This window comes from Oncorhynchus clarkii, chromosome 23 (assembly GCF_045791955.1).
Source record: "Oncorhynchus clarkii lewisi isolate Uvic-CL-2024 chromosome 23, UVic_Ocla_1.0, whole genome shotgun sequence".
Classification (NCBI taxonomy): Eukaryota; Metazoa; Chordata; class Actinopteri; order Salmoniformes; family Salmonidae; genus Oncorhynchus; species Oncorhynchus clarkii.
In genome coordinates this window covers 36,093,583-36,117,138 of record NC_092169.1, presented here as the reverse complement: position 1 = coordinate 36,117,138, position 23,556 = coordinate 36,093,583, and the positions used below count along the sequence as shown (strand labels likewise).

At 43.0% G+C, this 23,556-nt stretch overlaps 1 protein-coding gene across 1 annotated transcript; it reads left to right on the top strand.

Annotated features, from left to right (window-relative positions):
• The first annotated feature begins 50 nt into the window (after window positions 1-50).
• Window positions 51-22,814, top strand: LOC139381133 (DNA-directed RNA polymerase III subunit RPC5-like). The gene is made up of 20 exons (XM_071124454.1): window positions 51-230; window positions 6,619-6,714; window positions 6,850-6,900; window positions 7,013-7,090; window positions 8,852-8,967; window positions 10,644-10,726; window positions 10,863-11,020; window positions 11,144-11,263; window positions 11,363-11,448; window positions 12,214-12,258; window positions 12,350-12,441; window positions 12,625-12,745; window positions 12,970-13,051; window positions 13,261-13,320; window positions 14,707-14,864; window positions 14,972-15,033; window positions 15,119-15,600; window positions 18,134-18,211; window positions 21,154-21,279; window positions 21,496-22,814. The coding sequence occupies exons 2-20, from the start codon at window positions 6,652-6,654 to the stop codon at window positions 21,550-21,552; spliced, it is 2,118 nt and encodes a 705-aa protein (XP_070980555.1). The 5' UTR covers window positions 51-230; window positions 6,619-6,651; the 3' UTR covers window positions 21,553-22,814.
• Window positions 22,815-23,556: the final 742 nt, after the last annotated feature.

The window sequence follows — 23,556 nt, the reverse complement described above, 5'->3', positions numbered from 1 at the left end:
CTTTGCGACATCTGTAGGCTAAAACGTAAACCTTTTATCGCTTTGCATTGTGGGAATCCAAATAGCAGCTCCTCCCCACGTGTCTATGTGGAGCCAAGCAACGACATGGCAGCGCTCAGATAGCCACAGTTACTCACTTCTTTAAAGCTCGATCACCTGAAGTATTTCAACATAGCAAACCATTAACATACGTCAATGAAATAAACTGAGGGGAACGGTGAAGTGTGCAGGTGAGATCTAGCCCTTAACTTTTATTGAAATACAGAGAAAACTCACAAAATCGAGGCCTGGCAAATGACTTCCAATTATATTTGATAGCTTGCAAGCTAGAGTTTCGAGCAAACGTTAGCCAACACAACCGGGTATATTGCTAGCCAGTACTCAAGTAAACAGCCACATCTAAAGATTTAGCTGGTTAACCATATCATGAGATATAGCTAGTTAGCCATAATTACTTAACGTTAGATTTTTTACGTGTTACTCGTTATTTTACGGATTAGTTTTGTTTTTAGCGTTGGTTTGGCTCAAACGGTTTGATTGAATAAGTAGCTCACCAATACTTGTCACGTTGTCAATGCAAATTAGCTAACTAATGTACGGTAGCTAGTTAATTTAGCGATCTTAAACTTACAATGAACTGCGAGGACTACTCACAATAAAATGTATTACTTGGTGGTGGGCTGTTAGATGAATGGTTAGATTTCTTCAAGACGATCGATCTGAGGGAGGTGCTGTTTTTTTTTTTTTTTACATTTTGTGCATATGTATTTCTTATAAACATCCGTTTGTTGGCAATGTCAATTCTTACATATTTAAAAGTAAGTGTTTTTTTTTTATGTTCGCTAGCAGGACAGGCAAACGCCGCAGAGTACTACCGAGCAACTCGTAATATCATGTACGTTATTATTACAGAGAACAAAGAGACAGATTTCACCGGATGTATAATTGTGAAGCATCCGCTTGGCGTTTCCATTCGCTACCAAATATGGGAGAAGATGGAACAAAATTGATTTTGGTTAACACTCTGCTAATTTTCTCACCGATGAAACATTTGATCTATACAGTTTTCTGTTCCCAAAAATATAATATGTTACGAACAGAGTGGACTTTACCCTTTGCCAAAGTTTTTTTTAATTGTTTAGGAGTACCAAGGCGAATTGAGTTATTGCACACGCTCACTTCAGAGTAGGCGTTCCTTAACATAAATATGCAAATAGTGGTAGAACGCGCAAATAGGATCTTGCTAGCTCGTGCTTGGCTCTGCCCACCTTGCTTGGTCTGCCAACTATGACTCAAATGACCCATTTGAAACAACAGGCAACAGTCTCTTGGCTTCGGTATAACAAATCTTTGGTAGTAGCTCTGCTGATCACATCTGCCAATCACGTTATCCGTATTTAAGATAGTAGACAGAGATCTACGTCAGACGAACTGTTATCAGTGTGTCTTTTTCTTGTTGTAATCAAACTATTTAGTTATAGAAACGTGATATAATTTTCACCAGGTAAGCCAGTTTCACCTTTATTTAACCAGGTAGGCTAGTTGAGAACAAGTTCTCATTTGCAACTGCGACCTGGCCAAGATAAAGCATAGCAGTGTGAACAGACAACACAGAGTTACACATGGAGTAAACAATTAACAAGTCAATAACACAGTAGAAAAAAAGAGTCCATATACATTGTGTGCAAAAGGCATGAGGAGGTAGGCGAATAATTACAATTTTGCAGATTAACACTGGCGTGATAAATGATCAGATGGTCATGTACAGGTAGAGATATTGGTGTGCAAAAGAGCAGAAAAGTAAATAAATATAAACAGTATGGGGATGAGGTAGGTAAAATTGGGTGGGCTATTTACCGATAGACTATGTACAGCTGCAGCGATCGTTTAGCTGCTCAGATAGCAGATGTTTGAAGTTGGTGAGGTAGATAAAAGTCTCCAACAATTTTTGCAATTCGTAGACAGCATCCAATTTGTTGAGTAGAGTGTTGGAGGCTATTTTGTAAATGACATCGCCGAAGTCAAGGATCGGTAGGATGGTCAGTTTTACAAAGGTATGTTTGCAGGCATGAGTGAAGGAGGCTTTGTGGCGAAATAGGAAGCTGATTCTAGATTTAATTTTGGATTGGAGATGCTTAATGTGAGTCTGCAAGGAGAGTTTACAGTCTAGCCAGACACCTAGGTATTTGTAGTTGTCGATGAAGACGGCTTCACAGTATTGTCTCTTGTCGATGGCGGTTATGATATTGATACTGTCGATGTAAACTGTAAAATTACTCCCAATTTAGAACTCAGTAATTTAGCTTGCTTGCTACTTAACTAGCTAGTTCCAACAAGTATATCTGTTGCTTGCAAGCAGGAGCAGATGGCTGTATCACTAGCTAATGTCATTCTGGGGCAAGGAGCGTTTTGACAAAACGGATGGCACTGTGATAGACGGCATCCAATTTGTTGAGTAGAGTGTTGGAGGCTATTTTGTAAATTACATCGCCAAAGTCAAGGATCGGTCAGTTTTACGAAGGTTCTCGTCTCTGGACCACACACGGTTTAGAAAGGGTAATACTGCATGAGTTGATGACAGTTTGATGGTCTCCATCAGAAGTCCAGGCTTTTGGCGTAGATTGTAAAGTGCTCATTTCTGGATTGCAGTATTTTAAGATTGTGCCCCCCATGGCACTTGATATACACTGAGTGTACAAACATGAACACCTGCTCTCTCCATGACATAGACTGACCAGGTGAATCCAGTTGAAAGCTTATTGATGTCACTTGTTAAATCCACTTCAATCAGTGTAGATGAAGGTGAGGGGACAGTTTAAAGAAGGAATTTAAAGCCTTGAGACAATCGAGACATGGATTGTGTATGTGTGCCATTCAGAGGGTGAATGGGCAAAACAGATTTAAGTGCCTTTGAATGGGATATTGTACTAGGTGACAAGTAACACTGCTGGGTTATCATGCTCAACAGTTTCCTGTGTATATCAAGAATATTCCACCACCTAAAGGACATCCAGCCAACTTGACAAAACTGTGGGAAGCATTGGTGTCAACATGGGCCAGCTTTCAACACCTTGTAGAGTCCATGCCCTGACAAATTGAGGCTGTTCTGAGGGCAAAAGGGGTACAACTCAATATTAGGTTCACTATATTTAGATATTTCAAATACTGCCTGAGACACCATTGCTATTTGTCTCCGTACTCAATAAATGGTGAAACACTTTCTGATGGTGTTATTTGTTTGAATTCATATGAAACGTACATTATGGAAAACCTGTCTCGCACTGTCATGATTAGTAGAATAATGAATTTATTGGCACTGACAACTTTTAGGTTAGTAGAAAAGTTAATCATTTAAACACTTAAATATACTCACATTTAGTATTTCACGTTCATTTATCAACTGTTTTTTCTATAATCCTACAGGCTCTATATTATTCTCCGTATCTTATATTCTAATGCATCCAACATTATGCATGTCCACCATGGTATTGGAGAACACTCATCTTATTACAGAGCACTTTGTACAACTGTTTTTAGAGAAGATTACATTGCAAGGTATGCTATGTGTGTAGGCTATGCCATCTGTATTGGCTAATATGCACATGACACACAACCCTTTCCATCTACATGCATTTATTTGGGTTTCTATGCAAAGTACAGTGTCTTCAGAAAGTAATCAGGCCCCTTGACCTTTTTCCACATGTTGTTACGTTTACAGCCTTATTCTAAAATGGATTAAATAAATACAAATCCTCAGCAATCTACACACAATACCCCATAATCACAAAGCCAAAAGTTTTTTATTTATTTTTTGCAAATGTATTAAAAATTAACATACCTTATTTACATATGTATTCAGATCCTTTGCTATGAAAATTGAGCTCAGGTGGATCCTGTTTCCATTGATCATCATTGATGTTTCTATAACTTGATTGGAGTCCATGTGTGATAAATTCAATTGATTGGACATGATTTGGAAAGGAACACACCTGTCTATATAAGGTCCCACACTTGACAGTACAGGTTCAGAGTAAAAACAAGCCATGAGGTCGAATGATTTGTCCGTAGAGCAGCGAGACATGATTGTGTCGAGGCACAGATCTGGGGAAGGGTAGCAAAACATTTTTGCAGCATTGAAGGTCTCCAAGAACACATTGGCCTCCATCATTCTTAAATGGAAGAAGTTTAGAACCCCCAAGACTCTTCCTAGAGCTGGCTGTTAGGCCAAACTGAGCAATCAGGGGAGATGGGGGTTGGTCAGGGAGGTGACCAAGAACCTGATGGTCACTCTGACAGAGCTCCAGAGTTCCTCTGGAGATAGGAGAACCCTCTAGGACAACCATCTCTGCAGCACTCTACCTATCAGGCCTTTATGGTAGAGTGGCCAGACTGATGCCACTCCTCAGTAAAAGGCACATGACAGCTCGCATGGAGTTTGCCAAAAGGCACCTAAAGACTCTGACCATGAGAAACAAGATTCTCTGGCCTGATGAAACCAAGATTGAACTCTTTGGCCTGAATGCCAAGCGTCACGTCTGGAGGAAACCTGGCACCATCCCTACGGTGAAGCATGGCAGCATCATCTGTGGAGATGTTTTTCAGGGGCAGGGACTGGGAGACAAGTCAGGATTGAGACAAAGAAGAACCGAGAAAAGTACAGAGAGATCCTTGATGAAAACATGCCCCAGAGCGCTCAGGACCGCAGACTGGGGTGAAGGTTCACCTTTCAACAGGACAACGACCCTAAGCATACAGCCAAGACAATGCAGGAGTGGCTTCAGGACCAGTCCATGCATGTCCTTGAGTGGGCCAGCCAGAGCCTGGACTTAAACCTGATCGAACATCTCTGCAGAGACCTGAAAATGGCTGTGCAGCAATGCTCCCCATTCAACCTGACAGTGCTTGAGAGGATCTGCAGATCTGCAATACCCAAGAGGACTCTGATGCTGTAATCGCTGCCAAAGGTGCTTCAACAAAGTACTCAGTAAAGGCTCTGAATACTTATGTAAATGTCATATTTCTGTTTTTTTATTTTAAATACATTTGGTAGAATTTCTAAAAACCTGTTTTTGTTTTGTCATTACAGGGTAGTGTGTGTGTGTGGATTGATGAGGGGGGCGAAAACAATTGAATACATTTTAGATTGAGGCTGTAACGTAACAAAATGTGGAAATGTCAAGGGGTCTGAATACTTTCTGAAGGCACAGTATATGATTTAATGTTTCTTCAAGCCTGCCGGTACAGTGCATTCGGAAAGTATTCAGACCCCTCTTTCCAAATTCTGTTCTAAATGGATTAAATTTAGTTTTTTTCTTCACCAATCTACACACAATACCCTATAATGACAGCAATTTTTTAATATATTTTTTTTACAAAAGTATTCAAAAGCCTGATTTGGTTGAGTGCTGCTGAGGTTTCTAGAAGGTTCTCCAATGTCGACAGAGGAACTCAGGAGCTCTGTCAGTGACCTTCGGGTTCTTGGTCACTAGCCTGACCAAGACCCTTCTCCCCCGATTGCTCTAGGAGTCTTGGTGGTTCCAGACTTCTTCCATATAAGAATAATGGAGGCCACTGTGTTCTTCTGGGCCTTCAATGCTGCAGACATTGTTTTGGTACCCTTCCCCAGATCTTTGCCTCAACACAACCATGATTCAAAAATGTAATTTACTGACAGAGATGGCTAATGAAACACATTGACATTTACAGTAGCCAGCTAGGCTAGTCAAACTGACTTTTTGCTAGCTTTCAATAAATTGGCTAAGTGGTCAAGACAATTCGTATTGCATGCTGCTGCGTATTTCAAGTGCACTCAAACAGATATTTATCTTATTTCAGTCTGGGAGCTAGCTATATCTGTTCCTCTTCATCAGACAGCAGCTTGTGTTTTCAGAAGAAACTGTTTACGTTTTAGATTGAAGCAGGCCATTGGCTGCCTTCATCCCGGGGTGTATGTTCAGGATTTCTGATTGGTTCCAAGTTTAGCTGTTCGGCAAATTTGCTAGAGCTGACAGTGTTGAAATATACTTAATGTGCAAGAATTTAAGGTGCAAACAAATTGTATAGTCATCATAAAAATGTGCTCCTCCCTTGACGGGGTTTGATCAACTTCAAGTTTTTCAGCTTCGGCCCACAACTTATACACGTTACATCATTGCACAAGTGTTAGCTAGCAAGCTACATGGCTAAAATAGCCATGTTGCTGATGTGATGTGTCTGTCTAACGAGCTCGATGGTACTGGAATGTCAGAGTTTTGAATGATGTATTGACTGCTAGCTAGATAGCCAGTGTCACTGTTTCTGGCTCACGCAACGTTAGCTATTAACAATTCCTTTAACGTTAAATTTACTTACTGTCCTATTACGTCACCATATTTTGGCAGCATCACTCGGTCACACACTCACATCAGACAATAGTCACAAGCATAGTTATAAAAATGAGCTGTGTGTGCGGTACGTAGGCTGATGTGATTGGTCAAAATACCAAATTGTGAATAATTGCTTAGAATTGGGCAACCTGGCTCAACACAGCCATAGTAATGAGTAGTGACACTGTATTTACGTTGCTACTTATCTACCCCTGTTTAGTTTGTCGGTCACTCAGCATCACTGTTATTCTAGGTTGGCTCTCCGGAGGTCTCCTGCTGCTCTTCTATGACATCTCCCCCTCCCCTCACCATGGCCAGCGGGGAGGACGATGACCCCGTCATACAAGAGGTGAGTGACTAGTTTCCCCAGCACTCCTGTTTACCAGTCTATTTCTTCCCAAACCTAGGTTTTATCATCTTGGCGAGAAAGATGAGTGATGGAAAGAATATGAACCCAAGATTCCTCTCTTTCTGTTTCTTTTAGATTGATGTATACCTGGCCAAAAGCCTTGCGGACAAGCTCTATCTGTTCCAGGTAGGTTCTGCATCTACTCTGCAACAAGCTGTATGGATTTGATATGTTCCTGGTTAAGATCTTGTACAGCTATCTTATCTTAATTTCGCTTGGTTTTTTTTCTCCTTCATAGTATCCAGTACGCCCTTCCTGTATGACCTATGATGATATCACTCATCTGTCTGCCAAGATCAAGCCCAAGCAGCAGAAGGTGTGACTGGGCTCCCTTGTTTAAGAGATTTTCATCTCATATGGATATCCATCTCATTTGGACACACAGTTGTTTTTCTTAATTTTTACTATTTTCTACATTGTAGAATAATAGTGAAGACATCAACATTATGAAATAACACATTGAGTCATGTAGTTACCAAAAAAGTGTTAAACAAATCTAATTGTGTTTTCTATATGAGATTCTTCAAAGTAGCCACCCTTCTTCATGAGGTAGTCATTTCAATTAGCAGGTGTGCCTTATTAAAAGTTAATTTCCAATGCGTTTGAGCCAATCAGTTGTTGGTAAAAGACCCAAGTCCATATTATGGCAAGAACAGCTCAAATGTATTATAATTTTTTATCCTTTTTATTTAACTAGGCAAGTCAGTTAAGAGCAAATTCTTATTTACAATGACAGCCTACCGGGGAACAGTGGGCCTTATTCAGGGCCAGAACGGCAGAATTTTACCTTGTCAGCTCGGGGATTCGATCCAGCAACCTTTCGGTTACTCCCAACGCTCTAACCACTAGACTAACTGCCGCCCCAAATAAGCAAAGAGAAACGACAGTTCATCATTACTTTCAGACATGAAGGTCAGTCAATGCGGAAAATTTAAGAACTTTGAAAGTTCCTTGAAGTTCAATCTCAAAAAACATCAAGCGCTATGATGAAACTGGCTCTCTTGTGGACAGCCACAGGAAAGGAAGACCCAGAGTTACCTCTGCTGCAAAGGATATGTTCATTAGAGTAACCAGCCTCAGAAATTGCCCAAATAAATGCTTCAGAAGTCAAGTAACAGACACATCTCAACATGAACTGTTCAGAGACTGCGGGAACCAAGCCTTCATTGTCGAATTGCTGCAAAGAAACAACTAAAGGACACCAATAAGAAGACTTTCTTGGGCCAAGAAACATGAGCAATGGACACTCGACTGGTGGAAATCTGTCCTTTGGTCTGATGAGTCCAAATGTGAGATTTTTGGTTCCAACCACCGTGTCTTTGTGAGAAGCAGAGTAGGTGAACGTATGATTTCCGCATGTGTGGTGGAGGAGGGGTGATGGTGCTTTGCTGGTGACACTGTCAGTGATTTATTTAGTATTCAATGCACACTTAACCAGCATAGCTACCACAGCATTCTTCAGCGATATGCCATCCCATCTGGTTTCCACTTAGTGGAACCATAATTTGTTTTTCAACAGGACAATGACCCAACACACCTCCAGGCTGTGTAAGGCTATTTGACCAAGAATGAGAGTGATGGAGTGCTGCATCAGATGACATGGCCTCCACAATCACCTGACCTCAACCCAATTGAAATGGTTTGGGATGTGTTTGACCGCAGAGTGAAGGAAAAGCAGCCAACAATGGCTCAGCATATGTGGGAACTCCTTCAAGGCTGTTGGAAAAGCATTCCAGGTGAAGCTGGTTGAGAGAATGCCAAGAGTGTGCAAAGCTGTCATCAAGGCAAAGGGTGGCTACTTTGAAGAATCTAAAAATCAAAAATGTATTTTGATTTGTTTAACACTTTTTTGGTTACTATATGATTCCATGTGTTGTTTCATAGTTTTTGATGTCTTCACTATTATTGTACAATGTAGAAAATAGTAAAAAAAAAAAGGAAAAAAAACCCTTGAATTAGTAGGTGTGTCCAAACTTTTGACTGTTACTGCATGAAGGACAAACCACATTATCCATCTTCCCTAGCCTGTCCTATTATTAAACAATATCCTCAGTTTATCATTTGTGTCTTTGTGTAGGTGGAGTTGGAGATAGCCATCAACACTCTGAGTCCTAACTACTGTCGAAGTAAAGGCGAGCAGATCGCCCTCAATGTGGACGGAACCACCTCAGAGGACTCCAACACCTACTCTGTGTGAGTGCACTACATACAGTGGTTGCTCCACTGAAAGTTTTGCGATTATGCTGTGGTACTTAGGGGTAATTTTTGGTTTAGTACGGTACCCTGCGTCACCACTTCATTGCTCCAGACCAGCACAAGGGGGAGTTAGAGCATTGTATATGCTTTTGGGTCCTACTGTGTCTCTAACTGACAATGAATGGGTGACATAAACCTAAATAGAAACTGATAATTGTGCACAACTTCAGTATTACTTACTAAAACTGTTGTTACACTAAGGTTTTTATTTTATTTTGTTAGGATTATTTTGCTCTTACTGTGGTACTGTAGACCACTCCCGACCGGTCATGTTATACAGCACCTGAGTGGTGCAACGGTCTAAGACACTGCATAGCAGTGCAAGCTGTGTTGCTACAGATGCTGGTTAAATACCCGTTCCGGCCTCGACTAGGAGACCCATGAGATGACTGTAGGTTTTTGGTTTCTCTCCCTTTAAAAACAGAAATTAATCATTCTAAATAACAAACTGGCTTTATTTACAAATTAGTAACAATGTCTCACCCCATGTTTAAGATTGGCCTTTTTCTCCCTCATTTTACATTATTTGAAAACATCATCTCCAAAATGTATTTTTTTTTAAACAAAGCGATTCATTATTATTCATTTATAATTATATAAAAGCCCCTTGGATATTCTCACAGATATTATTGACCCTGTTATTAACAGGACAATATATATTGGTCATGGCTCCTGAGTGGCGCACAAGGTTCAAGGGATGAGGGCAGGGGGCACAGGATGAGCCGCAGAGCCGGGCACAGAAGACAGACTTAGCCCATGGGGAACGGAGGAGGAAAGGTGGACCCCCACCCCGCCACACTGGGTAGCACAGAGCAACACTATAAGGGGCGTTGCACTAATAATGGTGCTGTCTATAGAAACGTTCCTGCTATTCTAGCAGGTAGCTGGACAATAGACTGGCCTAGATGTTTTTCAAAGTTAGGTTCTATGTAGTAGTAGTAGTAGCAGTAGTAGTAGCAGTAGCAGGACAATATGCTTTGTGGATGGGGCCTCTCTTGCTACAGATACCCGTGCCGGCCGCCACCGGCAGACCCATGAGGCAGCTTTTGGTTTTCATTTAGAATCCTCCAATCCCCTATATGTAATTATTGGTGTAGAGTCGCGTCATATTTTTCAATATGCTGTAGGTCTACCGTAGGCGACATGAGTCTCGCTAGTGTTGTGTAATGTGGTGTCGGTCATATTTATTTAAAGAGCATATTGAAGTTAGAAGCAAAAGCCTACAACTTTTTTATCACAGTTTTATCACGGGGATCATTTAGCTCAATAGCCCAGCACTGTAGCCTACTCCCGACCGTCACAATGTACAGCACCATATTTTACGTTACATCCTAACAGAAACCCAGAGGGTTTTTCATTTTTCTTGGACTAGAAACACCATAATATTAATCAAATGAATTAAGCAAAATGTCTTAAAATCAGTCCCATATACTATGTATATAAATGTAAATCTCCCGCAGGCCAGATTGAATTGGCTCATATGCTGCCCACCCATGACTTTGTACACTTTGTGTTGGTTCATTTCTTAGTACTCTGTGTTAGTTTCATTTGTGTATGTCATCTGTCATATGCTGTGTCTGTGACATGCTGGTCATTCATCAATCTCCTTGCAGGAAGATGATGGACAAGCAGACGTTCACATCCATCCAGTCCACGACCAACACCTCCAGATACGCTGCTGCCATCTTCAGGAAAGGTAGCTGTGTTTCTGTACATTCATATCCATCAGCACTGACATTGCTCTCCTGCGTGTGTTCATGTTAGTTTTGATATCTAAATGTTTGTCTCTGACTCGGTGTGATGTCACTGATGGGTGTTGATGATGTCATCAGGTGAGCTCCACATCACGCCGCTGCAGGGCATCCTCCAGATGCGACCCAGCTTCTCCTATCTGGACAAGGCTGACTGCAAACACAGAGAGCGGGAGGCCGCTAACGAGGGGGGAGACTCCTCTCAGGACGAGGCAGATGAAGATGTCAAGGCCGTCACTGTAAGGAAACACACACAATAACAATCACAATTCACACAAAATGGCCCTCTTAAATCAATTGTTGAGCTCTGTTTTCTTTGTCAGTATTGGGATGGTCAAATTAAACCTGTCTCTTTCCTCTAGGTGAGGTTTTCCCGTCCTGAGTCGGAGCAGGCTCGTCAGAGGCGTATCCAGTCATATGACTTCCTTCAGAAGAAACAGGCAGAGGAATCCTGGGTCCACCTGCACTACCACGGCCTCAATGTAAGGGGGCGCTCTCACACACTGTTTTATGTGACCTCTGTTCATCCAAGTCACAGCCAATCTCAACTTAACACCTACTTTGTGTGTGTGTGTGTTTAGGACGGGCGTTCGGACCACGAGAGGCTATACCTGTACTGCCAGGCTATGGGAGGTTCCGAGAACACAGAACTGGTGAAAACTCCAAAGTGAGTACTAACACGTAGTATCCCTATCTGAAAGTGAGTACTAACACGTAGTGTCTCTATTTGAAAGTGAGAACTAACACGTAGTGTCCCTATTTGAAAGTGAGTACTAACACGTAGTGTCCCTATTTGAAAGTGAGTACTAACACGTAGTGTCTCTATTTGAAAGTTGCTTTTGTGTGTCATTCCTTATCTCTCTTCCCTCCCGTTCCCTTTATTCATCCCTCCCTTTTCTCCTGATCCCTTTATTCATCCCTCTCCCTTTTCTCCTGATCCCTTTATTCATCCCTCTCCCTTTTCTCCTGATCCCTTTATTCATCCCTCTCCCTTTTCTCCTGATCCCTTTATTCATCCCTCTCCCTTTTCTCCTGATCCCTTTATTCATCCCTCTCTCTTTTCTCCTGATCCCTTTATTCATCCCTCTCTCTTTTCTCCTGATCCCTTTATTCATCCCTCTCTCTTTTCTCCTGATCCCTTTATTCATCCCTCTCTTCCCTCCCGCTCCCTTTATTCTTCCCTCCTGCTCCCTTTATTCATCCCTCTCTCTTTTCTCCCGGTCCCTTTATTCATCCCTCTTTTCTCCCGGTCCCTTTATTCATCCCTCTTTTCTCCCGGTCCTTTTATTTATCCCTCTTTTCTCCCGGTCCCTTTATTCATCCCTCTTTTCTCCCGGTCCCTTTATTCATCCCTCTTTTCTCCCGCTCCCTTTATTCATCCCTCTTTTCTCCCGCTCCCTTTATTCATCCCTCTCCCTCTTTTCTCCCTCAGGGAGTACCTGGCAATGCTCATGCCTCCTGTCACAGAGGAGAAGATGTAAGTCAAACTTGCATGGTGTGTAATGTATTAAGCCATGTTGTAACATTTCAGGTATGAAACTGATGAGTCCTTGGTGTGTGTGTGTCAGTGTGAGGCCCGTAGGTCCCAGTAACATGCTGTCCATGGCCCAGCTCCGGACGCTGCCGCTCGGTGACCAGATCAAGACCCTGATGAAGAACGGTACACTAACCTTGTTACTTTTGCTCCAATAAATCTTTATTTTCCCCAAGGGAAATGTTTTCAAATCAAATGTATTTGTCACATGTGCCGAATGCAACTGGTGTAGACTTAACTGTGAATTTGTTGCTTACGAGCCCATGTCCTCCATCTTATTCTTTCCATAATTTCTCTCTTCCCCTCTAGTTAAGGTGATGCCGTTTGCCAACCTGATGGGTTTGCTGACCCCTGGGACAGACTCCACTGCAGTGCTGCGCTGCATCCAGCAGGTGGCACTACTGGTGCAGGGCAACTGGGTGGTCAAAAGGTGAGACGAGCAGGATTGTGGCGGACCAGGTTCACAGATCCAGATTAAATTGATCCAAAAAAGTCTTCCTTTTGGATTAATTATTCAAGATCTAAATGTGTGATTTCATGAACAAAGATTATGCTTGGATACTTAAAAAAAAGAAAGAAAAAGATGAACTATTGTCCCAGAAATATTTCAGGTCATGTCCCTGACAGCAGTTGAACACTCTTTTGTTCCTTCAGTGACGTGCTGTATCCTAAGAACAGCTGTAGTCCCCACAGTGGTGTGCCTGCTGAGGTGCTGTGTCGAGGAAGAGACTTTGTGGTGAGTCACACTGGTAATACCCTTATCATATCTCCGAGCAGATCTTCCTGCACAGGTCCACAGTACAATTGTGCATGTTCATTGACAAGAGGTTCAAATTTCAAGACTTCATGGTGAAATTTAAACAGGAATAAAAATATGTTTTGTGTATATATATATATATATATATATATATGTGTGTATGTGTTTTATGTTCTTGTTTCTCTTAGATGTGGAGATTCACTCAGGATCGCTCGGTGATGAGGAAGGAGATTGCAGCCATCATCAAGGTAATCATCAACTGTTTTAAACAGTTCACTGCACCAGGGGGTGCTACTAAAGCCACCTGCCGTGTCTCACACCTGGCCAAAGATACCCAATTCAAATACCACTCTATTTAAAGTATATGGTGTAACACACTTCACAAGTGTTCCTATAAGTCAATCAATCAAATGTATTTATAAAGCCCTTCGTACATCAGCTGATATCTCAAAGTGCTGTACAGAAACCCAGCCTAAAACCCCAAACAGCAAGCAATGCATGTGTAGAAGCACAGTGGCTAGGAATAACTCCCTAGAAAGGCCAGAACCTAGGAAGAAACCTAGAGAGGAACCAGGCTATGAGGGGTGGTCAGTCCTCTTCTGGCTGTGCCGGGTGGTGATTACAACAGAACATGGCCAAGATGTTCAAATGTTCATAAATGACCAGCAGGGTCAGATAATAATAATCACAGTGGTTGTCGAGGGTGCAACAGGTCAGCACCTCAGGAGTAATTGTCAGTTAGCTTTTCATAGCCAATCATTGAGAGTATCTCTACCGCTCCTGCTGTCTCTAGAGAGTTGAAAACAGCAGGTCTGGGACAGGTAGCATGTCCGGTGAACAGGTCAGAGTTCCATAGCCGCAGGCAGAACAGTTGAAACTGGAGCAGCAGCACGGCCAGGTGGACTGGGGACAGCAAGGAGTCCTCATGCTAGGTAGTCCTGAGGCATGGTCCTAGGGCTCAGGTCCTCAGAGAGAGAGAATTGGAGAGCATACTTAAATTCACACAGCAGAAAAACTCCAGATTTAACAGACTGACCCTAGCCCCCCAAGACATAAACTACTGCAGCATAAATACTGGAGGGTGAGACAGTAGGGGTCGGGAGACACTGGTCCCTTCCGACGAAACCCCCGGACAGGGCCAAACAGGCAGGATATAACTCCACCCGCTTTGCCAAAGCACAGCCCCCACACCACTAGAGGGGTATTTTCAACCACCAACTGAGACAAGGCCGAGTATAGCCCACAAAGATCTCCGCCACGGCACAACCCAAGGGGTGGGCGCCAACCCAGACAGGAAGATCCCGTCAGTGACTCAACCCACTCAAGTTTAAATTTGTTCCTCCCCTCACTAACAGTTACCCCCAGAGGGTGTTACTAAATGTCTGCCCCCCCCCCCAATAAGTTACCTCCAGAGCAGTTGAAGCTGGTGGGAGGAGCTATAGGGGGATGGGCTCATTGTAATGGCTGGAATGGAAATATGGAACGGTATCAAACAAATGGAAACCACATGTTTGACTTTGTTCAATTTATTCCACTCCACCATTACAGTGAGACTGTCCTCCTATAGCTCCTCCCACCAGCCTCCTCTGCTCCAGAGGTTGTTGCTAACTATTTGTCCTCCCTGTTATTTCCAGCTCCCCCCGGAGGACGTGAAGGACTTCCTGGAACATATGGCGGTGCCTCGTATCAACCGTGGCTGGGAGTTCCTGTTGCCAAGCGACGGTTCCTTCATCAAGAAGCACCCTGACGTGGCCCAGCGGCAGCACATGCTGTGGATGGGGATACAGAGCAAGTAAGACATGACATACACAAACACACACACATTATCACTCACTGTTTGCCTTGGTAAGGTAACATGGACAGAGACGGTTGATTTTATGTTTCATGTTTTGTTTGCAGATTGGAGAAGGTCTTCACCTTCTCTAAGGATGACCTGGTATCCAAAAAGGACCTAGAAACAGGTGTGTGCGCTTATAGCAGCGTCTTTCTGGCATAATGTGTTTTATAATTGTCTCTAACTGAAAACTGTTTCTCTGTCCTTTACAGAAACTGTGCACGTGAGTGGCGAGCAGCGGCTGAAGGCTGCCCATGAACGTGCACGGCATAACCAGCCCTCTCTAGAGAAGGACCTGAGCGCTCGTCGACAGGGTGGAGCTGGGGCGAGTGGTGGAACTGGGGTTCGGGTCAAAGAAGAACCTGTCAGTGAAGACGAACCCATGGACTCGTGCTCATCCGTGCACCCTAATGGTTTGGTTAACGGTTACCCCTCATCCTCCGCTACCTGCCCCGCCTCAAACCCTCATAACGGGCACGGCGGGACCCCCACTCCCTCACCGTCCCCTGAGCTGAGGGACTTTGTGTGGAACACGTTCAGGAAGCAGCACGTGCTGACGCTGAGCGAAGTCAAGAGGCTGTTCAACCTCCACTTGGCCTCCCTGCCTCCCGGACACAGCCTGTTCCACTCAATCTCAGACCGCCTGCTGCAGGATACTATACTGATGAGCCAATGCAAACAGATACTGGTGCCTGTGAGTATTAGATCCTGTCCCTGCTGCATGACTACCATCCCACCAGGGCTCCCTTGGGTTTTGGGTTTTGAAACTGGCATGATAGGGGGTTTGGGGTCAGTTCCTCTGGAAAACAGACAACCCCCTGTGGTACTGGAGAATTTCAGTTAAAGATCGGCCCATTCTTCCACCCGGTGAGTAAGTCTAGATATCCACAGATAAAGAGCCTCTCCTTGGACTAAAGAGATAGGCTTTTGGCTCCCGACCAGACCAGATTAAACTCAGCCTGCCCGGGTTGTCTTCTCTGCTGCAATGATGGTCTCTTGCTTGCCTCAGGAATACAGCCATCACCTTTCCTAAACAGAACAACAAACTGTGGTTTTGGTGTGTGATCTATCCCTGTAGCAGCACACCGGCTTTACTCCTGAGGGTAGTAGGTAGGAAGTAGAGTGAGAGCAGTGAGGCGATGGAGGGTTGGCCTTATCAGGTTCAGCTCTCTGATTAGAGCCTGATGGCTGTGTGATTGTACAATCGAACTCTTCAATTATATTACACCCCACCAGACTGCACTGTAACTTAGGTGAAGCCTACATTTTCCTAATGAGGTGTGGTTCTTTAAACTTTGCTCTCATGGTTGTCTTAATGCCATAGTACTCATCAGAGAAGTAGTTGAATGAACATTGTTAGCATTAATACCATGACACTGCTACCTATTGTTTACAGGTCTGAGACACTGCTACCTATTGTATACAGGTCTGAGACACTGCTACCTATTGTATACAAGTCTGAGACACTGCTACCTATTGTATACAGGTCTGAGACACTGCTACCTATTGTATACAGGTCTGAGACACTGCTACCTATTGTTTACAGGTCTGAGACACTGCTACCTATTGTTTACAGGTCTGAGACACTGCTACCTATTGTTTACAGGTCTGAGACACTGCTACCTATTGTTTACAGGTCTGAGACACTGCTACCTATTGTTTACAGGTCTGAGACACTGCTACCTATTGTATACAGGTCTGAGACACTGCGACCTATTTTATACAGGTCTGAGACACTGCGACCTATTGTATACAGGTCTGAGACACTGCGACCTATTGTATACAGGTCTGAGACACTGCTACCTATTGTATACAGGTCTGAGACACTGCTACCTATTGTATACAGGTCTGAGACACTGCTACCTATTGTATACAGGTCTGAGACACTGCTACCTATTGTATACAGGTCTGAGACACTGCTACCTATTGTATACAGGTCTGAGACACTGCTACCTATTGTATACAGGTCTGAGACACTGCTACCTATTGTATACAGGTCTGAGACACTGCTACCTATTGTATACAGGTCTGAGACACTGCTACCTTATTGTATACAGGTCTGAGACACTGCTACCTATTGTTTACAGGTCTGAGACACTGCTACCTATTGTATACAGGTCTGAGACACTGCGACCTATTTTATACAGGTCTGAGACACTGCGACCTATTGTATACAGGTCTGAGACACTGCGACCTATTGTATACAGGTCTGAGACACTGCTACCTATTGTATACAGGTCTGAGACACTGCTACCTATTGTATACAGGTCTGAGACACTGCTACCTATTGTATACAGGTCTGAGACACTGCTACCTATTGTATACAGGTCTGAGACACTGCTACCTATTGTATACAGGTCTGAGACACTGCTACCTATTGTATACAGGTCTGAGACACTGCTACCTATTGTATACAGGTCTGAGACACTGCTACCTATTGTATACAGGTCTGAGACACTGCTACCTTATTGTATACAGGTCTGAGACACTGCTACCTATTGTGTAGATAAGGAACAAGTCTCCCTCTGAGTATCAAATCCCCTTTTCCAACCTGGCTTAGGTTCATATCCCCCTTGCGCTCCTCGGGATTTTGTAGGATTTAGATCCTGGAAGGAGGAATGAGGTAGGGAGGTATGGGGAGGGGTTGGGCGGACCTGTCCACTGTTAAATAGCTTCTATTATTGGCTGAGAGCACAAAGCCTATTACCGTTCCAGGAGGAGTTAACCATTAAGCCCTGTGTAGAATTTGCCTGTACACACACATCTAGGATCAGATCCCACTCCCCAAATACGGACTAAACAATAGTCCGTCAGATGAATGCAAAACTGACTTTGGATCAGCTTCGAGGGGCAACTTTATCCTATCCCAGCAGAGGTTAATGCTTTCTGGGAGTGGAGAGGGTTGAATCAGGGATTTGCTTAATGGTTTTGGGATGGATTAGAGATACCGTTACATTTACATGTTGGTCATTTAGCAGATGCTCTTATCAAGAGTGACTTAGTCATCTTCTTAACACAGCACGCCTGTTTTGTTTTGTTGAGATTGGGAATAACTTAATCCAAAGTGTAGCTTCTTGTAATATAAGGTATCCCGTGTCTGTAGAGCCCAGTGCTATAAGACTCGGGGTCACTGCAGGGATTTCACTCCTGTCCCCTCTCCTGCAGTTTCATCAGTTGTCTTTCTCTTAGTGTATTTTCATCGGTTTGGTCTCTCTTTTTCCCTGTAGTTTCCAGCCCAGAGCACGGCAGCTGCGGATGAGCAGAAGGTGTTTGTTGTGTGGGAAACAGGAGAGACCTTCGACAAGGTAACAACACCTGGGGTCAGGGTTCTTCTTATAGTCAAGTGTGTAATAATTTTGTTTTCCTTTTCACTCATCATTCCACATGCCCACTGCAAACAGGGGAGAAATAATCACGAGAGTGATACACGCACATGTTCATTCACAATCGACATAAAATGGCAGCTACTCTCAGTACGATGCTATTCTTCGCTATTCTTCGCTACAACCGAGCAGGGCTCATAATACTCTCTTCAAACTTAACTCTAACTTCCTCAAAATGTTACTAAGACACACCTTAAACACTCTTGACATGTTAGCGAGTTATAACATTTATATTACTCTTTTTTTTATCATCAATAAAGTACCTGAAAACAGGGGAGAAATAATCACGAGAGTGATGCGGTGTTGTTTTCTCAATTCAACATTTAGTTCAATGAGAAAAGGCCGCGATTTCCCCAGGAATATGGGTGGAGACCAGAGCAATTGATCTCCGGCTAATAGATTGAGAGCATTTCGTAGATCACAGATTAACACTTTTAGGCACCACAAAATAAAGTAATCAATATAATGTTTACACATTACTCTCACAATTCGTACCCTTTGTACACTTGACGGATTTTAACTTTAACACAATTATATGAATGTTATCAATCTCTATCAACTAATACTGAATGCATCTTTTTAACCTTAGATGTTTTAAGATCCTCACTTACTAATACTTTTTAATGTATAACAGGCTATGAATATTTCCTTTAACCTGTCACACACCCACTGGATCACTTGTATGTAACCTGTGTTTTGAAATCATGCAGAAATACTCTGATCACAAGTCTGCCTTTACAGTGGCTTGCGAAAGTATTCAACCCCTTGGCATTTTTCCTATTTTGTTGCCTTACAACCTGGAATTAAAATGTATTTTTTGGGGTATTTGTATCATTTGATTTACACAACATGCCTACCACTTTGAAGATGGAAAATATTTTTTTATTGTGAAACAAACAAGAAATAAAACCAATTTAACTTGTTCGCATAACTATTTACCCCCCAAAATCAATACTTTGCAGAGCCACCTTTTGCAACAGTTACAGCTGTAAGTCTCTTGGGGTATGTCTCTAAGCTTGGCACATCTAGCCACTGGGATTTTTGCCCGTTCTTCAAGGCAAAACTGCTCTAACTCCTTCAAGTATGCTGTATACCAGCGGAATCCATCCATCTTTAAATCATACCACAGATTCTCAACTGGATTGAGGTATGGGCTTTGTCTAGGCCATTCCAAGACATTCAAATATTTCCCCTTAAACCACTCGAGTGTTGCTTTAGCAATAAGCTTAGGGTCATTGTCCTGCTGGAAGGTGAACCTCCGTCCTAGTCTCAAATCTCTGGAAGACTGAAACAGGTTTCCCTCAAGAATGTCCCTGTATTTAGCACCATCCATCATTCCTTCAATTCTGACCAGTTTCCCAGTCCTTGCCGATGGAAAAACAGCCCGACAGCATGATGCTGCCACTACCATGCTTCATTGTGGGGATGGTGTTCTCTGGGTGACGAGAGGTGTTGGGTTTGCGACAGACAGCATTTTCCTTGATGTCCAAAAAGCTCAATTGTAGTCTCATCTGACTAGAGTACCTTCTTCCATATGTTTGGGGAGTCTCCCACATGCCTTTTGGCGAACACCATACGTGTTTGCTTATTTCTTTCTTTAAGCAATGGCTTTTTTCTGGCCACTCTCTCTTCCGTAAAGCCCAGCTCTGTGGAGTGTACGGCTTAGTGGTTCTATGGACAGATACTCCAATCTCCGCTTTGGAGCTTTGCAGCTCCTTCGGGGTTGTCTTTGGTCTCTTATTTTTTATATTTTATTTTGCATTTTCCAATTAAGAACATTCAAAACAAAAATGAAAAGATAGTGACAGTAACAGATAAGCATAATATTTGTATTTTTTTAAATTATATATACAATAAACAAGTCATACTTATTTTTTTAATTAAACAAATAATGAGACATTGCATCATAATATATTTGGTCTCTTTGGTGTCTCTGATTAATGCCTTCCTTGCCTGGTCCGTGAGTTTTGGTGGGCGGCCCTCTCTTGGCAGGTTTGTTGTGGTGCCATATTCTTTCCATGTTTTAATAATGGATTTAATGGTGCTCCGTGGGATGTTTAAAAGTTTCTGGTATTTTTTTATAACCCAACCCTGATCTGTACTCTCTACAACTTTGTCCCTGACCTGTTTGGAGAGCTCCTTGGTCTTCATGGTGTCGCTTGCTTAGTTGTGTTGCAGACTCTGGGGCCCTGTCAGAACAGGTGTGTATATTTAGAGATCATGTGACACTTAGATTACACACAGGTGGACTTTATTTAACTAATAATGTGACTTCTGAAGGTAATTGTTTGCACCAGATCTTATTATGGGCTTCATAGCAAAGGGGGTGAATACATGTGCACACATAATTATTACATTTTTTTTTTAAACAAATAACCCTTATCACTTCACCAATTGGGACTATTTTGTGTATGTCCGTTACATGAAATCCAAATAAAAAATCAATTTAAATTACAGGTTGTAATGGAACGGAATGGGCTCCCGCGTGGCGCAGTGGTCTAAGACACTGCATCCCAGTGCAAGAGGCACTGCAGTACCTGGTTCGAATCCAGGCGGCTGTATCACATCCGGCCGTGATTGGGCCGGATGTGGTGGCGCACAATTGGGTTTGGCCGGGGTACGCAGTCATTGTAAATAAGAATTTGTTCTTAACTGACTTGCCTAGTTAAAGGTTCATATTTTTTTAAACTTAAAAAATAATAATAATAAATAGGAAAAACGCCAAGGGGATGAATACTTTTGCTGTGTGCCCTCCCTTACTTAGTTTAAGAAATGTGAAATGCGGATGTGTTTGAGCTCCCTTTTCATTTTTCTGTCTCTACATTTTAAAAGATCTTCATATTGTTGTCACCCCCCCCCCCCAGCACCGTCAGGTCCTGTATGAGATCTTCATGAAAAACTACCGGGTAAGGAGGAACGTGATCCAGACCAGGCTGACGCAGGAGCTGGGAGACCAGACTACCAAGGCTGACATGGACCGCCTGCTCAAGGTACGACTGGCCTTAGAACAAAGTGTAGAACAGACTGCTGAACAGTATCTAGAACTGGCTTTAGAATAGGTTCTGGAACCATCTTCAGAACGGGTTCTGGAATCTGCTCTAGAGCTGGCATTGAGTAGCTGAGTGGGCTGTAGGAACACCATTTAAAACTGTCTGAAGAATCAGATGTGGTAATGTTAACCTGTCTGTTTGGTCCTGGCTTGTTAGGAGTGCTGTGTGAGCTTAGGAGGGATGTGGTACCTCAAGGGTACCCTACAGTCCTGACAACATTGAGGACACGCCCCTGTGGCCACCATCACCCAACCAAACCCACTCCCCCAGAGCCTAGTGGGAGGGCTCTGTACGGGGAGGCAGGGCAGGCAGACACACGAACCAATCGCAGCCCTCCTGCCCCCAGCTCTCAGGACCTGGATTGGAGGACTGAGACGTCCATCATCTGCTCCTGTCAGAACATAATGCTTGTTGTTATTGCAGCTGAATAAGTCACTTGAGCATGGTCCAAATGGAGGCGGCCTGGTGGACAGAAGACCTTCCATATTCACAAGGGCTGGAGCAGGAGCACAGATGTGTGTATTCGAGTGAGACAATACTGAAAAACTAGATTTACTATGCTATTATTTCCCAATCTGTACTTTAGTACCCTAGGAACAGCTCATTGTGCTCTAGTCCAGAAAAGGTAAACTTGATTCAACTAATGTGGGTGGGCTGGTTAAGGGCTGAGCACAAATGTGCAGTCCTGGAGGTACTCGAAGAATGAATAAGGGAACACTGTACTATGCCATTGAGAACTAGACTATATTTTGAATTCATAAAGTGACGCTTTATTTTGTTTTTGAATTAAATTTATTTTACCAGACTGAGGGTGGTGTTCGTCTAAAGAGTTCAGTTTAGTCCTGTAGTTTTATCCTGACGGTAGCCTTTGGGGGGGAAAAGAAACACATTTGAGTCCTTTTACCATTCAGTTTAAGGCCTTAACTAGGGTAGCACATTGCTAGTTTGAGTTGAGTTTTTTCTACTTTTGTTCCTCTTTTCTTGACTTTCATTCAGGGAGAAGGGAGGAATGATAACATTGGTTTGATATTCTCTCCACCCTCTGTCACTGATAAAGGCCATACAGAGCAGGACAACACCGCATCGTGTTGAAGGTTATTTAACAGCTTGTGTTACACAGCTATCAATCAATAGCTGGATCAACCTATATAGCTACAGGCACTTTAAACTACTGTTGTGAGTGAACTAAAAGCAGGGGTTTGCTGAGGTGAATCACAATACAGGAGTGAATTGATGTTGAAGTGATCACAATCATTTAAAACAAAACTGTTTTGACCTGAGCTTTTTTGTGCAAATCCTTAACTGTTAACCCAAAGTTTTACCACAAGGTGGAGGTGAATTTTACTTTCACATGTTCATTTTATATTTGATACAGTTAAACTAGACAGTCAGCGCGGGTAAGGCCTGTTTCGAGTTGCAGAGAAGCACTTGGAAGTGGAACCTCATGGAAAATGTGAATAAAAACTATTGAATGATTGGTTTGCGGTTATTGAATGTCTGGGAGATGAATTAATTTAAAGTTTTGTTGAATTCAAAGGATGCTAATACAATAAAAGTTAAAATATTGTTGGACATAGTTTCAGGCTGTGGAATGTTGTCCCACTCCTCTTCAATGGAGTGAAGTTGCAGGAATTGTGAACAGATCCTTGCGACATGGGGCTTGTTTCAGCATGCATTATCATGCTGAAACATGAGGTGATGGTGGCGGATGAATGGCACGACAATGGTCCTCAGGATCTCGTGACGGTATCTCTGAATTAAAATTGTGTTCATTGCCCGTAGCTAATGCCTGCCCATACCATAACCCCACCGCCACCATGGGGCACTCTGTTCACAATGTTGACATCAACAAATTGTTCGCCCACATGAAGCCATCTGCCCAGTACAGTTAAAACCGGGATTCATCCGTGAAGAGCACACTTCTCCAGCGTGCCATCGAAGGTGAGTATATGCCCACTGAAGTAGGTTACGACGCCGAACTGCATCCGCCCCTGGTGAGGATGACAAGCACGCAGATGAGCTTCCCTGATGTTTTTTGACAGTTTCTGCAGAAATGTTTTGGTTGTGCAAACCCACAGTTTCATCATTTGTCCAGGTGGCTGGTCTCAGACGATCTCGCAGGTGAAGAATCCGGATGTGGAGATCCTGGGCTGGCGTGGTTACACGTAGTGTGCTGTTGTGAGGCCAGTTGTACGTACTGCCAAATTCTCTACAACG

Coding starts and splice junctions, on each gene's coding strand:
- LOC139381133 (XM_071124454.1), top strand. CDS start 6,652: ATGACATCTCCCCCTCCCCTCACCATGGCCAGCGGGGAGGACGATGAC. Junction 11,021..11,143: donor AAGATGTCAAGGCCGTCACT/GTAAGGAAACAC, acceptor TCTTTCCTCTAG/GTGAGGTTTTCCCGTCCTGA. Junction 13,321..14,706: donor AGATTGCAGCCATCATCAAG/GTAATCATCAAC, acceptor TGTTATTTCCAG/CTCCCCCCGGAGGACGTGAA.